A 12,833-nucleotide genomic window follows, 5' to 3' on the forward strand; every position below is an offset into this window, starting at 1 on the left:
CATATAGACAAACAACCATTCACACTCACATTCATACCTATGGACAATTTGGAGTCACTAATTAACCTAGCATGTTTTTGGAATGTGGGAGGAAACCGGAGTACCCGGAGAAAACCCACACATGCACGGGAAGAACATACAAACTCCACACAGAGATGGCCGAGGGTGGAATTGAACCCTGGTCTCCTAGCTGTGAGGTCTGCGCGCTAACCACTCGACCGCCGTGCTGCCCTGGTAACATAATTATATATATTAATTATATATAATAAGTATACTATCGAGTGGTTAGCGTGCAGACCTCACAGCTAGGAGGACCAGGGTTCGATTCCACCCTCGGCCATCTCTGTGTGGAGTTTGCATGTTCTCCCCGTGCATGCATGGGTTTTCTCCGGGTACTCCGGTTTCCTCCCACATTCCAAAAACATGCTAGGTTAATTGGCCACTCCAAATTGTCCATAGGTATGAATGTGAGTGTGAATGGTTGTTTGTCTATATGTGCCCTGTGATTGGGTGGCTGGCCCTCGTGAGGAAAAGCGGTAGAAAATGAATGAATGAAGTATACTATGTTACACTGTGTACTTGGGTCTTAAGTGCACAAAATTCCCGGGAATGATGAAGACAATATTGACCCACTGCTGAATTGCAACCACTTGGACATAACATTTGGATAAGCTGATCTAATATCTGTCAACTCCCATGGTGACTACCAAGAGTGTTAAGTGTCCACCATTGCGCACTCACCATTTTGAGTGTAACATCTGGGTACTGACAGTGCACTTATGCACTCCAAATCTAAAAAAAAAAGTACACAAATGACGCAGCCGTGGAATATCTTCATTAGCTTCCAAACAGCTTCTGAGGTGCGAGGTGTGTGACGATAGATTTTAAACGTTCACCAGAAGGAAGAAAGGTCTCACAAGTCCTTCCTTCCCGCTGTCATCTTCACTCTTCTTTGGATGCGGTCGTGCGCCACTTGGCAGCAGGTGGCAGCGTGGCTTTGTTGCTGGTGAAGACGGCGGGATTAAAAATAGATGTTTCCTCAAGTGTCACGAAGGAAACTCTGATCTTTGGAGATCTTTTTTTTTTACCGATTTAGTGATTCAGCACGCCTGTGCATGTCTACTTCCACTGGGACTACAACAGTCTGTTTTTAGACTGTTAGCTGTAGTTAGCTTCTACATACAGTACTACATACAATCAATCTATTATTCATTTATTTATTATGATATATTTATGGGCGGGCTGCACGAGTGGTTAGCGCGCAGACCTCACAGCTAGGAGACCAGGGTACAATTCCACCCTCGGCCATCTCTGTGTGGAGTTTGCATGTTCTCCCCGTGCATGCGTGGGTTTTCTCCGGGTACTCCGGTTTCCTCCCACATTCCAAAAACATGCTAGGTTAATTGGCAACTCCAAATTGTCCATAGGTATGAATGTGAGTGTGAATGGTTGTTTGTCTATATGTGCCCTCTCCACTATTACCAAACAATACAAATTATTCCAGCATCAAAATATAGATGCTAACAATCTTCCACATTCCCAAAAATTCTCACTTTTTGCGATATTTGACTTTTTCTAAACATAAATTCCCTTTGATTGTGAGAATTCTACTTCTGCATTTCCCAACCAATTCAAATGATTCACAACATTTCAATATTCAATATTTCCCAACCCAAAAAGTTTCTGACTTTTGTCAAACAATTCAAAACATTCATGAGAAAAATCATCCAAATTTACCAAAAATCCAACTTTTTTCCAAACATAAACTCCCTTTCATGCCCTGTGATTGGCTGGCCACCAGTCCAGGGTTTACCCCGCCTCCCGCCCGAAGACAGCTGGGATAGGCTCCAGCACCCTCTGCGACCCTCATGAGGATAAGCAATAGAAAATGAATGAATGAATGAATATTTATTGGCCCTGGCCATAAATAAAACCCAAATAGTTGACAGCGCTAATCGTTGGAGATACAATTTATAAGTGTTTTAAGGTAATCAGGGCCGATTGCTAGTTACCCAGCATGCCTTGCAGGTTCTACGTCATTATAAAATGTATAGTTTTTCTGTGTGTATTTATTTCAATACCCGCATAGTCCATGTGGTGAAAGAGTCTATTTTGAAATGGTTTCACATTTATAGTTGTATAGTTTATTTATAGATGCCTTCCAGTGTGGTTCTGGACTGAGAGTGCGTGGCCCAGTGACATGAGCACAGACGCCATGAAGCAGTAACCTGAATCTGTCAGGCATCTCGTCGGACATGTAGGATGCAAATAGACCGCTTCTAGGTCACACAAGTCTGTGTTTTTGTGTGGAACAGAAATCATCACGTTTATTTACGGTACATTTGAATTGTAGCATTTATTTACAACATGTCATTTGGACAAAGCTGTAATTGCATGGCATGATTTGTGTGCGTCAGCCTGAAGAAGGCAACTGTCAAGTTCTAAAAACAAGGTCACGGACACACCCATATGTCCTGCTAGAGTAGTTCATTATAAGCCAGGCCACCATATATACACACACACATAGGACACCTTGCACGTGGGTGGCACTCCCATAATGGCCGCCGCGCATCGATTTCTGCCGTCTACGTTCCAACAAGATGAATGAGCGAGCTCAGGGGAGCGTTCTTGTGCTTGACCTTGTAAAGTGATTTCTCATCACCGCCTCATCCTTGATGGCGCCACCACTAACCCAAACCATCTCTTTTTCTTTTGTTTTGGCTTCATCAAGTGGATTCCACACACAAGGCACAGCAAATACACTCACTAGACACAACATCAGGGCCAATACAGGCACAATAATACACTATATATATATTTTTTTATACCGCTAGCCTTATGATAGTGTCACTCAAGCGTGATCATTATTATCTTTATAGATACATATTTATGTATTGCTAATATGCGTAGTGTTGTATTGGATCGCATCTCTGTGTGGAGTTTCCTCCCACATTCCAAAAACATGCTAGGTTAATATGAATGTGAGTGTGAATGGTTGTTTGTCTATATGTGCCCTGTGATTGGCTGGCGACCAGTCCAGGGTGTACCCTGCCTCTCATCCAAAGTCAGCTGGGATAGGCTCCAGCATACCCCCGCGACCCTTGGTAATGGTAATGGTTTTATTTCATTTGAACATGCATCAGATTACAATTGAGTGCATCCCATAATCAGTTCACAGTTCCACATGTCCAAAAGGAGTAGGAAGAAGCAAAGCTTATTAAATCCTACCCCTCCATCTGGTACTTTTACAATCAGTAACTGTTACATTTGTTCACTTCCTGCTTTCCATAATACAGTTTAAGTTTTTTGTTTTTTTTTAATAATGCACCTTGTACCAAAGTACAAGGTGATATGAGCATCCAATGCCATAATGGGTACCATAGTAAGTGTCAATATAGTGATATATATAGCACATCATGACTGGTTCAAGACTCTTCATCCTTGTATTTAGCAAACATCAACTGCTTGTATTGTTTCTTGGATTGGCTCATCGTTGTGCATTGTTTGATTTCCTTACTCAATCCATTCCATAGTTTGATTCCACATACTGAAATGCTATGGCTAGCATAACGTAGTCCTAGCATAGAAGTGTTTCAAATGTACTTCTTCCCTGAGATCATATTTCTCCTCTCTTGTAGAGAAGTATTGGAGGACATTTTTAGCTAATTGGTTATTTTTAGCCTTATGCATTATTTTAGCTGTTTGAAGATGAACTATATCAGCAAGTTGAAGTATTTGGGATTTTATCCTTGTGAGGATAAGCAGCATAGGAAATAGATGGATGTATTGAGCTGAATGTTTAGTCGTTGCAATGGTTTGAGTTGGTTAGAATTTTGGTAGTAGTACAAATTCGTCAGATGAAAGAGAACTGCTTATCCTCACGAGGGTCGCGGAGGGTGCTGGAGCCTATCCCAGCTGTCTTTGGGCGAGAGGCGGGGTACACCCTGGACTGGTGGCCAGCCAATCACAGGGCATGAAAGGGGAATTTATGTTTGGAAAAAAGTTGGATTTTGGGACATTTTTATAATTTTTCTTGTGAATATTTTGAATTGTTTGACAAAAGTCGGAAACTTTTTGGGTTGGGAAATATTGAATGTTGAAATGTCGTGAATGAGCGTTTTTGCGCTGGAATCATTTGAATTGGTTGGGAAATGCGAGTTTTTGGGCCAGAAAATGTGGAATTCCCACAACAGGAGGCATTTTTAGAATAAAAAATACATAGTGTGAATGTTTTTAATGTCAAATGACATTAATTTGAACCTGATAAATATTTTGGCATTGGAGTGCTTTGAATCAGTTGAGAAATTTGGAAGTAATACAAATGATCAAGATTAAAGGGAATTTGCGTTCAGAAAACTGGATGGATGGATGAATAGATGGAAAAGTGGGAATATTTGTAATGGTGTAAATGTATAAAGTCACCCTTTCTTAAAGTCGGTTAATTGGTTCCACACCCAACTGCAGGAAGTGAATTTCCATGAAGTGGGATTCAATGTTAATAAATTGAATATTTTTGTAGTTCGAGCAAAGAAAACATGATTATGATTTTCGAAATACATAAAAAAAATCATATTAGCGCTATATAGGTATGAACACCTTTATTACTTTACATTATTGCCAATGTGCATTCAAAAAATGACCACTTCCACACGAGATAGGAGGAGAACTTCTTTTCACCCTATAATGTCAGACATGCCATGTAACATGTTGCAATGGGAGACAAAAGCATAGTTGTATTAAAAAAATGACCACTTCCACACGGGATAGGAGGAGAACTTCTTTTCACTCTATAATGTCGGACATGCCATGTAACACGTTGCAATGTCATGTCTCATCAATGTGTGGTGTCATTACTGATGCCCGTTGGCCAGAATACTGCAGTACATGTAACTTGTATTTCAGCGTGTTTTTTGGTGAGTAAGAGAATTTCTAGGATGAGAAAAATGTGCGTGAATATGCGTGAAACCCCGAATGACATTGACACTGTATTGATCACAAATTCAATTCTGTCCGGTAGCAAATATCACCACTAACGAATGAGACCAGCGAATGTGACTTTCCCTTTTCATCTGCATATTTTGTGTCCTCTGGAAACCTGGCGTGATTTACGGCGACATAAAATACCTTTTAAAACTTTTCAAGGTCATCCCAATTAAACAAGACTCTTTCTGTACTTTGCTGCGCTTCTAGTGGATAACGAGGGTAGGAAGCTGAAGGGCGCCATCCAGAGGAGCACGGAGACCGGTCTGGCCGTAGAGATGCCCAGCAGGACGGTCCGCCAGGCCAGTCACGAGTCCATCGAGGACAGCATGAACAGCTACGGCTCGGAGGGCAAGTGAGTATAGCGTAGTCTTTATTTGTGGGAAAACCTGCCATTTTTGTGCTTATAATTTCTAATAATTAGTCTCCTTATTGCTATTGCTATTGCTAGTGCTTTCCTGATTCCAGAAACGCGGAAATTAATGAACAAACAATACAAAAAAATAACACAATGTAACTACACGACACACGAAATAGACGCTTTTCACACTAATATGCATGCAAAACATGCCGGGAAGCCTACAGTCACACTTCTCTAACAGGAAGCTACCCAGCATGCCTTGTGGGTTATAAGTGACGATACATGATATACATGCAAAACAATAGTATTGTAGTCATTTATAACTTGCAAGGTATACCGGGAAGCCTACAGTCACACTTCTCTAACAGGAAGCTACCCAGCATGCCTTGTGGGTTATAAGTGACGATACATGATATACATGCAAAACAATAGTATTGTAGTCATTTATAACTTGCAAGGTATACCGGGAAGCCTACAGTCACACTTCTCTAACAGGAAGCTACCCAGCATGCCTTGTGGGTTATAAGTGACGATACATGATATACATGCAAAACAATAGTATTGTATAATCATTTATAATTTGCAAGGTATGCCGGGAAGCCTATAGTCACACTTCTCTAACAGGAAGCTACCCAGCATGCCTTGTGGGTTATACATGACGATACAATAGTCTTGTTTTGCAACTATATTAGTCTGTATATTAGCGGTGGGAAGCCCATATGCATGACACACGAAATAGAAGCTTTCACACTAATATACATGCAAAACAAGACTATTGTATCGTCATTTATAACCCGCAAGGTATGCTGGGAAGCCTATATTCACACCTCTCTAACAGGAAGCTACCCAGCATGCTTTGCAGGTAATAAATTAGTATAAATGAATATAAATACAGTAGTATTGTTTTGCATGTATGCACTAATGTACATTCAAAACAACACTATTATACTATTACTCATTTTAGATATCCTGCAAGGTATACTGGGAAGTCCATATGCTTACTCCTAAAATGGAAGTTAACCAGCATGCCTTGTGGGTAATAGATTTTATAAAATAAGATGTGTTGCATGCATATTCGTGTTTATGCGTTTATTGTGTGTGGTGAGGGATGCCATCAATCTGAAGAAGGAGTCCCATCGGGCCTTTTTGGCTCTCGGGACTTCAGAGGAAGCGAGAGGTACCGGTAGGCCAAGCGGTCTGCTGCTTTGGCAGTCGCTGAGGCAAAAACTTTGGAGAAGCTGTGACGAATGACTTCCGGATGGCTTCCAAGAGATTCTGGACCACCATCTGCTGTCTCAGGAGGGGGAAGCAGTGCACAGTCAATACTGTGTAGGGCGGTGATGGTGTGCTGCCGACTGCAACTCCGAATGTTGTGGATCGGTTGATATTGATACGTCAAGGACCTACTTAGTCCCTTTGACATGTCTTCCAATGAGGGAGCAGTGCCTGGGGACTCCACGTGGGCCCTTCTATCTTGGGTGCTGAGGTTGTTAAAAACTGTCCTTTAAAAATGCTAAAGCCAATCCAATAAGGAGGCTGTGTTGGTTTAGAGTACACACATTACACGGGACAGTTATACCACCTACCCCTCACTTAATGTACCCTTTTGGACCAAACCAAAGATTCCAATTCCACGTACATGACGTCCCCCCAGGGATGGGGAGTATGCGAAAACACAAAGAGGCAAGAAGCTTATGACATCAGCAAAACCAGTGTAGTACTATGACACACACACACGGAACACTGCCAACCTGGCGCCCGGCGTGAAGTCCTGCAGTTACATAAGAAGACAAAGCAAAGCGGCTGATGGGGGCTGGGAGGCTTTAAAATCTCACCGAGGGAGGGGGGGGGGGGGGCAAAATCAGCACAGAATGATTGCATCACAGACACAGTTGTTTGTATGCATATTCATCTCTTTCCTCCGAGGACAGTTTAGATATTTTATTATACTTAGAGACTTGCTTCGGGGAAACAAGAGAGGAAGAAGCCTGCAATGCAAGTTTTCAAAAGTAAAATGTATGCATGTTGAGACAGCACGTGAAGAATAATTCTAATTTCATGCAAGAGAGCCTGGCAGCTTTTCATTGACCTTCCTCTTTCATGTGACAAAAGTTGGCTATTATCATTGCAGAGCAAGAGGGTGAAAGGTACTGCACTTCACAATAAAAGACATTCTTTGACATCTCTTTCCTGTCAGTGCATCGTGCACTTATATCCATATTGACCATCTGGATGTGGTACCAGGAAACTAAACAGATAGTTGCCGGGCTCTACCTCCTGAGCCAAACGTGTGCATCCTCAAAGCGAACATGAGCCATTTCAGTCTTGGCATCTGCCTTCTTCCCTAAAGATGTTTTTTTTTTTCCCAGCCAAGATAAAGACACGCAGACGCAAACGGTCACGGTGACGCACATTTGTGACCGACTCCACGTAGGAGGAGAGCGCTCGCGTGTTTGTTTGTCGACACCACAAAATGTTCGTCTTTTAACAGGAACAAGAAGGTGTTGTTGTGCTCACATAACTGCCACCTTGGCCTCCATCCACGGCCACTCAGGATTTCACTGATTCTTTGCAACTTTTACATTTTTGTTATTATTGTTATTATTTTTCCAACCCATAAGACATTGTCAATTAGCTTGACTGGGACACATGAAGTCCCTAAGTGACATTCAAGGTCATTTTAAAGCCTTTTAACCATTCTAATGCTTCAAATATTCTTATATATTGGCTGTCCTACCGATACCCAAAGTAGCAATGTAGCGTCTGCACTTCATTACGAATACTGTTGCTCGCAAAACCCATAAGTTGGACTAACTTATGGGTTGATGGAAACTCAAGTTTCACTGACAGATGGGTTGATGAAGACTTGAGTTTTGGTGACTCATAGACTTCCATCCATGATTCTGGTTTAACATCTTACACTCTTGGATTTTGCAGTGTCAACGTTTGTATCACTGATCTTGGACTCGTCCCTGAGATCTCCAGGGTATCAGAGTCTACACCAGGGTTTTCAAACTCAATTTACCTGGGGGCCACTGGAGCTAGGGTCTGGGCAAGGCTGGGCCGCATCAGGTTTTCCAAAAAAAACCAAAATGCATTTATTAAAAACAGAAAAATGTACAAACTTTTTCAGTGCTTTGGTTCCGATTTTCTACAATAAAAGCTCTGATAAAACATTCCACTGTTCTCAAATATCTTAATTTTTATTTTTCTGCACAAAATAAGATGAAAAATAAATAAACAAACCAATAATAATAATATAATAATAATAATAATAATAATAATAAAACGGCAAATAATAAAAACTTAAGAAACCACATATAGTTGGTGGGTAGACAAATTATTTTTTTCAGATTAAAATGAACAAAGCATTATTAGAGCCCTGTAGACATGACAAAACACGACTATAGTCACATTTATACTCTTTTTATTTACAACATATTGCGCAACTGCAGGGTCTTGAGACACATGCTAACTCGCAAACTAGAGAGCTAGCGACCTAAACGGTAGCCTTCAAGTTCATTCATTCATTCATTTTCTACCGCTTTTCCCTCACGAGGGTCGCGGGGGTGCTGGAGCCTATCCCAGCTGTCTTCGGGCGAGAGGCGGGGCACACCCTGGACTGGTGGCCAGCCAATCACAGGGCACATATAGACAAACAGCCATTCACACTCACATTCATACCTATGGACAATTTGGAGTCACCAATTAACCTAGCATGTTTTTGGAATGTTGGAGGAAACCGGAGTACCCGGAGAAAACCCACGCATGCACGGGGAGAACATGCAAACTCCACACAGAGATGGCCGAGGGTGGAATAGAACCCTGGTCTCCTAGCTGTGAGGTCTGCACGCTAACCACTAGACCGCCGTGCCGCCTGCAACCTTCAAGTTATTTCCTTTAAACTTAAATAGCCAAAAACTTACCACTTCCACACGGATAGGGAGGATAACTATTAACAGTTATTTAACCTTTAACATGAACATTAATCAAACGTAATAATTTTTTCTGGGTTCATGATACCATACAGCATCCATATCAAACTTGCGCGGGCCGCACTAACATTAAACTTTCATATCAAGGCGGGGGCCTCAAACTAGTGTCCTGCGGGCCACATTTGGCTCGCGGGCCACGTGTTTGAGACCCCTGGTCTACACACACCACCGAGCCTGGCAGAAGTGCTCGCAAGTGGTCTTGGGATCTTAAACAAAGGCACTGAGGAATACAAGCTAAGCCGCACAGACTCTCCTGACCAAGTATCCTACTTGCTAATGTGCGGTCTGAATAAAATGGATGGGTTATGACTCCACATCATCAGTAAGAGATTTTTGGACTGCAACATTATTTTCACAGAGACAAGTATGTTTGTGGTCCTAAGCACATAAAGCACAAATGTATATGACATCACACATCTTTGACATGAATTTATAGAATTTTAGAAATGTGTCCCATCAGGTCTGTGGTATAGCCACCCTCATTTTACTTTGTGCACACACCATGGGTTAATAAAATTAAATTAAATAAAATGAAACATTTAAATAAATCCAACATGTAAAAACTATAAGATTAAATTGATGCTATTTTCCCCATAGTTGGATGAGGCAATGTATTTAAATGTCCATCCCTGGAGCGGCCTTCAAGTGTCATAAGAAAAAAATATACTATATTTGTTTTTCGGGCGGCACAGCGATCGTGTGGTTAGCGCGCAGACCTCACAGCTAGGAGACCAGGGTTAAATTCCATGTTTGCATGTTCTCCCCCATTCCAAAAACATGCTAGGTTAATTGGCCACTCCAAATTGTCCATAGGTATGAATGTGAGTGTGAATGGTTGTTTGTCTATATGTGCCCTGTGATTGGCTGGCCACCAGTCCAGGGTGTACCCCGCCTCTCGCCCAAAGACAGCTGGGACAGGCTCCAGCACCCCCTGCGACCCTCGTGAGGAAAAAGCGGTCGAAAATGAATGATGAATGAATATTTGTTTTTCACATATTCCAGCTCCCTGTGAGTGTGGAGCCCTACTTGCAGGAAATAATCATGAAAAGTGGATAAAATGTGACCTTAGATATGCGTGATGCCCAGTCGGCTTACATCCAGCATCGTTCTTCTGTGAAACTGCTGTGTAATCCTCACAGCAGCATTCTAATCTAAAGCCCAGCATTTTATCACCCTGTAATACCCACGAGGCTAATGTTGCATTATTACACACACACGCAAGCAGAAGCACACACACACAAACACACACACGCTGGCCTCATTACAACTGGCTGGCATGAATGTCATTGACGTGCACTCCATGCCTCATGCAGGCGGCATGACGTAACAAAGCAAATGAATGAATATTAAAATGACCTGAGAAAAGATGCTAATCTTTGCATAAACCACTAATCTCCACTAAGTGGTTTTGTGTGCAGAGGCTGTAAATTATGCACTAATGACTGCCAAGCTACTCTGCACTTAATTAAATGCCAGTCGGAGTGCTTGTGCCCGTTGGAATAGTCTCGTAAATATTCCGAAACATTTCCCTTCCTTCATCACGAAAGCTGGATGAAATGTGCGCATTTGGAGGGCTAATCAGCAACACAATGCACACGCTGTGATGGAGATAGAAGTCCAACAATGTGTGACCGTCTGCTTTTGTGCTCTCACTACAGCCTCAACTACAGCGGCGTGTGTCTGGCATCCGACGCCCAGTTCAGCGACTTCCTGGACGGGATGGGACCGGCCCAGTTTGTCGGCCGGCAGACACTGGCCACAACATCCATGGGTAAGATGGCACCTTAACCTTTGGCCTAGTAACTAGTTTGTCCACACTGGAGGTGTGAGACTGGACAAAAGACTTGACGGGTTAATGTTTGAATTTCACTGAATCACAGCCGCTTGATGAAGACTCAAGTTTCACCGAGTCACGGGTGTTCGAGGGAGACTCAAGTTTGACTGATTCACTGGATTCACTGATTTTGATTTCACTGACTCACAGAGACTGGACAAAAACTCAAGTTTTACTGACTCATGGTTGCTCGACAAAGACCTGAGTTTCACTGACTAACTGGTTTCTGAAGAGTCGAGTTTCACTGATTCTGATGTGCTTTACGAAGACTTGAGTTTCCCTGATCCACAGATTGATGAAGACTCAAGTTTAACTGATTTGTGCTTGCTCGACCAAGACTTGAGTTCACCGGCTCATAGGAGACTTACGTTTCACTGACTCACAGGGGTTTGAGGGCGACTCAAGTTTGACTGATTCACTGGTTGATGAAGATTTTGATTGCACTGACTCACAGATACTGGTCAAAAACTCAAGTTTTACTGACTCATGGTTGCTCGACTAAGACCTGAGTTTCATTGACTCTTGGGTGCTCGACAAAGACCCGAGTTTCACTGACTGTCGGGTGCTCATCAAAGGCTCAAGGTACATTGAAACACGCGTGATCGACGTGGCCTGGAATTTCACTGACTCACGGACTGATGAAGACTCAAGTTTAACTGATTTGTTCTTGAGTTTCACAGATTCAAGCGTTGATGAAAATGTGAGTTTCACTCACTTACATGTACTCGACAAAGACACAAATTCCACTTACTTGCGGGTGATTGAGGAAGAGTCAAGTTTCACTGACACACAGGTGCTTCAAATACTCAAGTTTCACTGTTTCAAAGACTCGTGGCTCTGGACAAAGAGTTTCACTGACTAACTGGTTTCTGAAGACTTGAGTTTCACTGATTCTGAGGTGCTTTACGAAGACTTGAGTTTCACTGATCCACAGATTGATGAAGACTCAAGTTTAACTGATTTTTGCTTGCTCGACAAAGACCCGAGTTTCACTGACTGTCGGGTGCTCATCAAAGGCTCAAGGTACATTGAAACACGTGTGATCGATGTGGCCTGGAGTTTCACTGACTCACGGATTGATAAAGACTCCAGTTTCATTGAGTCACGGGTGTTTGAGGGAGACTCAAGTTTGACCGATTCAATGGTTGATGAAGATTTTGATTTCACTGACACACAGATACTGGAGAAAAAAAGTTTTCTGACTCATGGTTGCTCGACAAAGACCTGAGTTTCATTGACTCTTGGGTGCTCGACAAAGACCCGAGTTTCACTGACTGTCGGGTGCTCATCAAAGGCTCAAGGTACATTGAAACACGTGTGATCGATGTGGCCTGGAGTTTCACTGACTCACGGATTGATAAAGACTCCAGTTTCATTGAGTCACGGGTGTTTGAGGGAGACTCAAGTTTGACTGATTCAATGGTTGATGAAGATTTTGATTTCACTGACACACAGATACTGGAGAAAAAAAGTTTTCTGACTCATGGTTGCTCGACAAAGACCTGAGTTTCATTGACTCTTGGGTGCTCGACAAAGACCCGAGTTTCACTGACTGTCGGGTGCTCATCAAAGGCTCAAGGTACATTGAAACACGTGTGATCGACGTGGCCTGGAGTTTCACTGACTCACGGATTGATGAAGACTCGAGTTTCGCTGATTCTGA

The 12,833-nt window shown here is 42.4% G+C and overlaps 1 protein-coding gene across 3 annotated transcripts in view; it reads left to right on the top strand.

Moving 5' to 3' along the window:
- Positions 1-12,833, top strand: part of rims4 (regulating synaptic membrane exocytosis 4) — a 37,387-nt gene that overhangs the window by 20,391 nt on the left and 4,163 nt on the right. For all 3 annotated transcript variants that reach the window (XM_058055313.2, XM_078798478.1, XM_058055312.2), the window contains exons 2-3: positions 5,191-5,335; positions 10,995-11,107. In XM_058055313.2, the coding sequence (XP_057911296.2) occupies positions 5,259-5,335; positions 10,995-11,107 (190 nt within the window). In that variant the 5' untranslated portion in view covers positions 5,191-5,258. The remainder of the gene's footprint in view (positions 1-5,190; positions 5,336-10,994; positions 11,108-12,833) is intronic.

Source organism: Doryrhamphus excisus, linkage group LG18, assembly GCF_037039965.1.
Source record: "Doryrhamphus excisus strain RoL-2023G ecotype Guam linkage group LG18, RoL_Dexc_Guam_v1.1, whole genome shotgun sequence".
NCBI lineage: Eukaryota > Metazoa > Chordata > Actinopteri > Syngnathiformes > Syngnathidae > Doryrhamphus > Doryrhamphus excisus.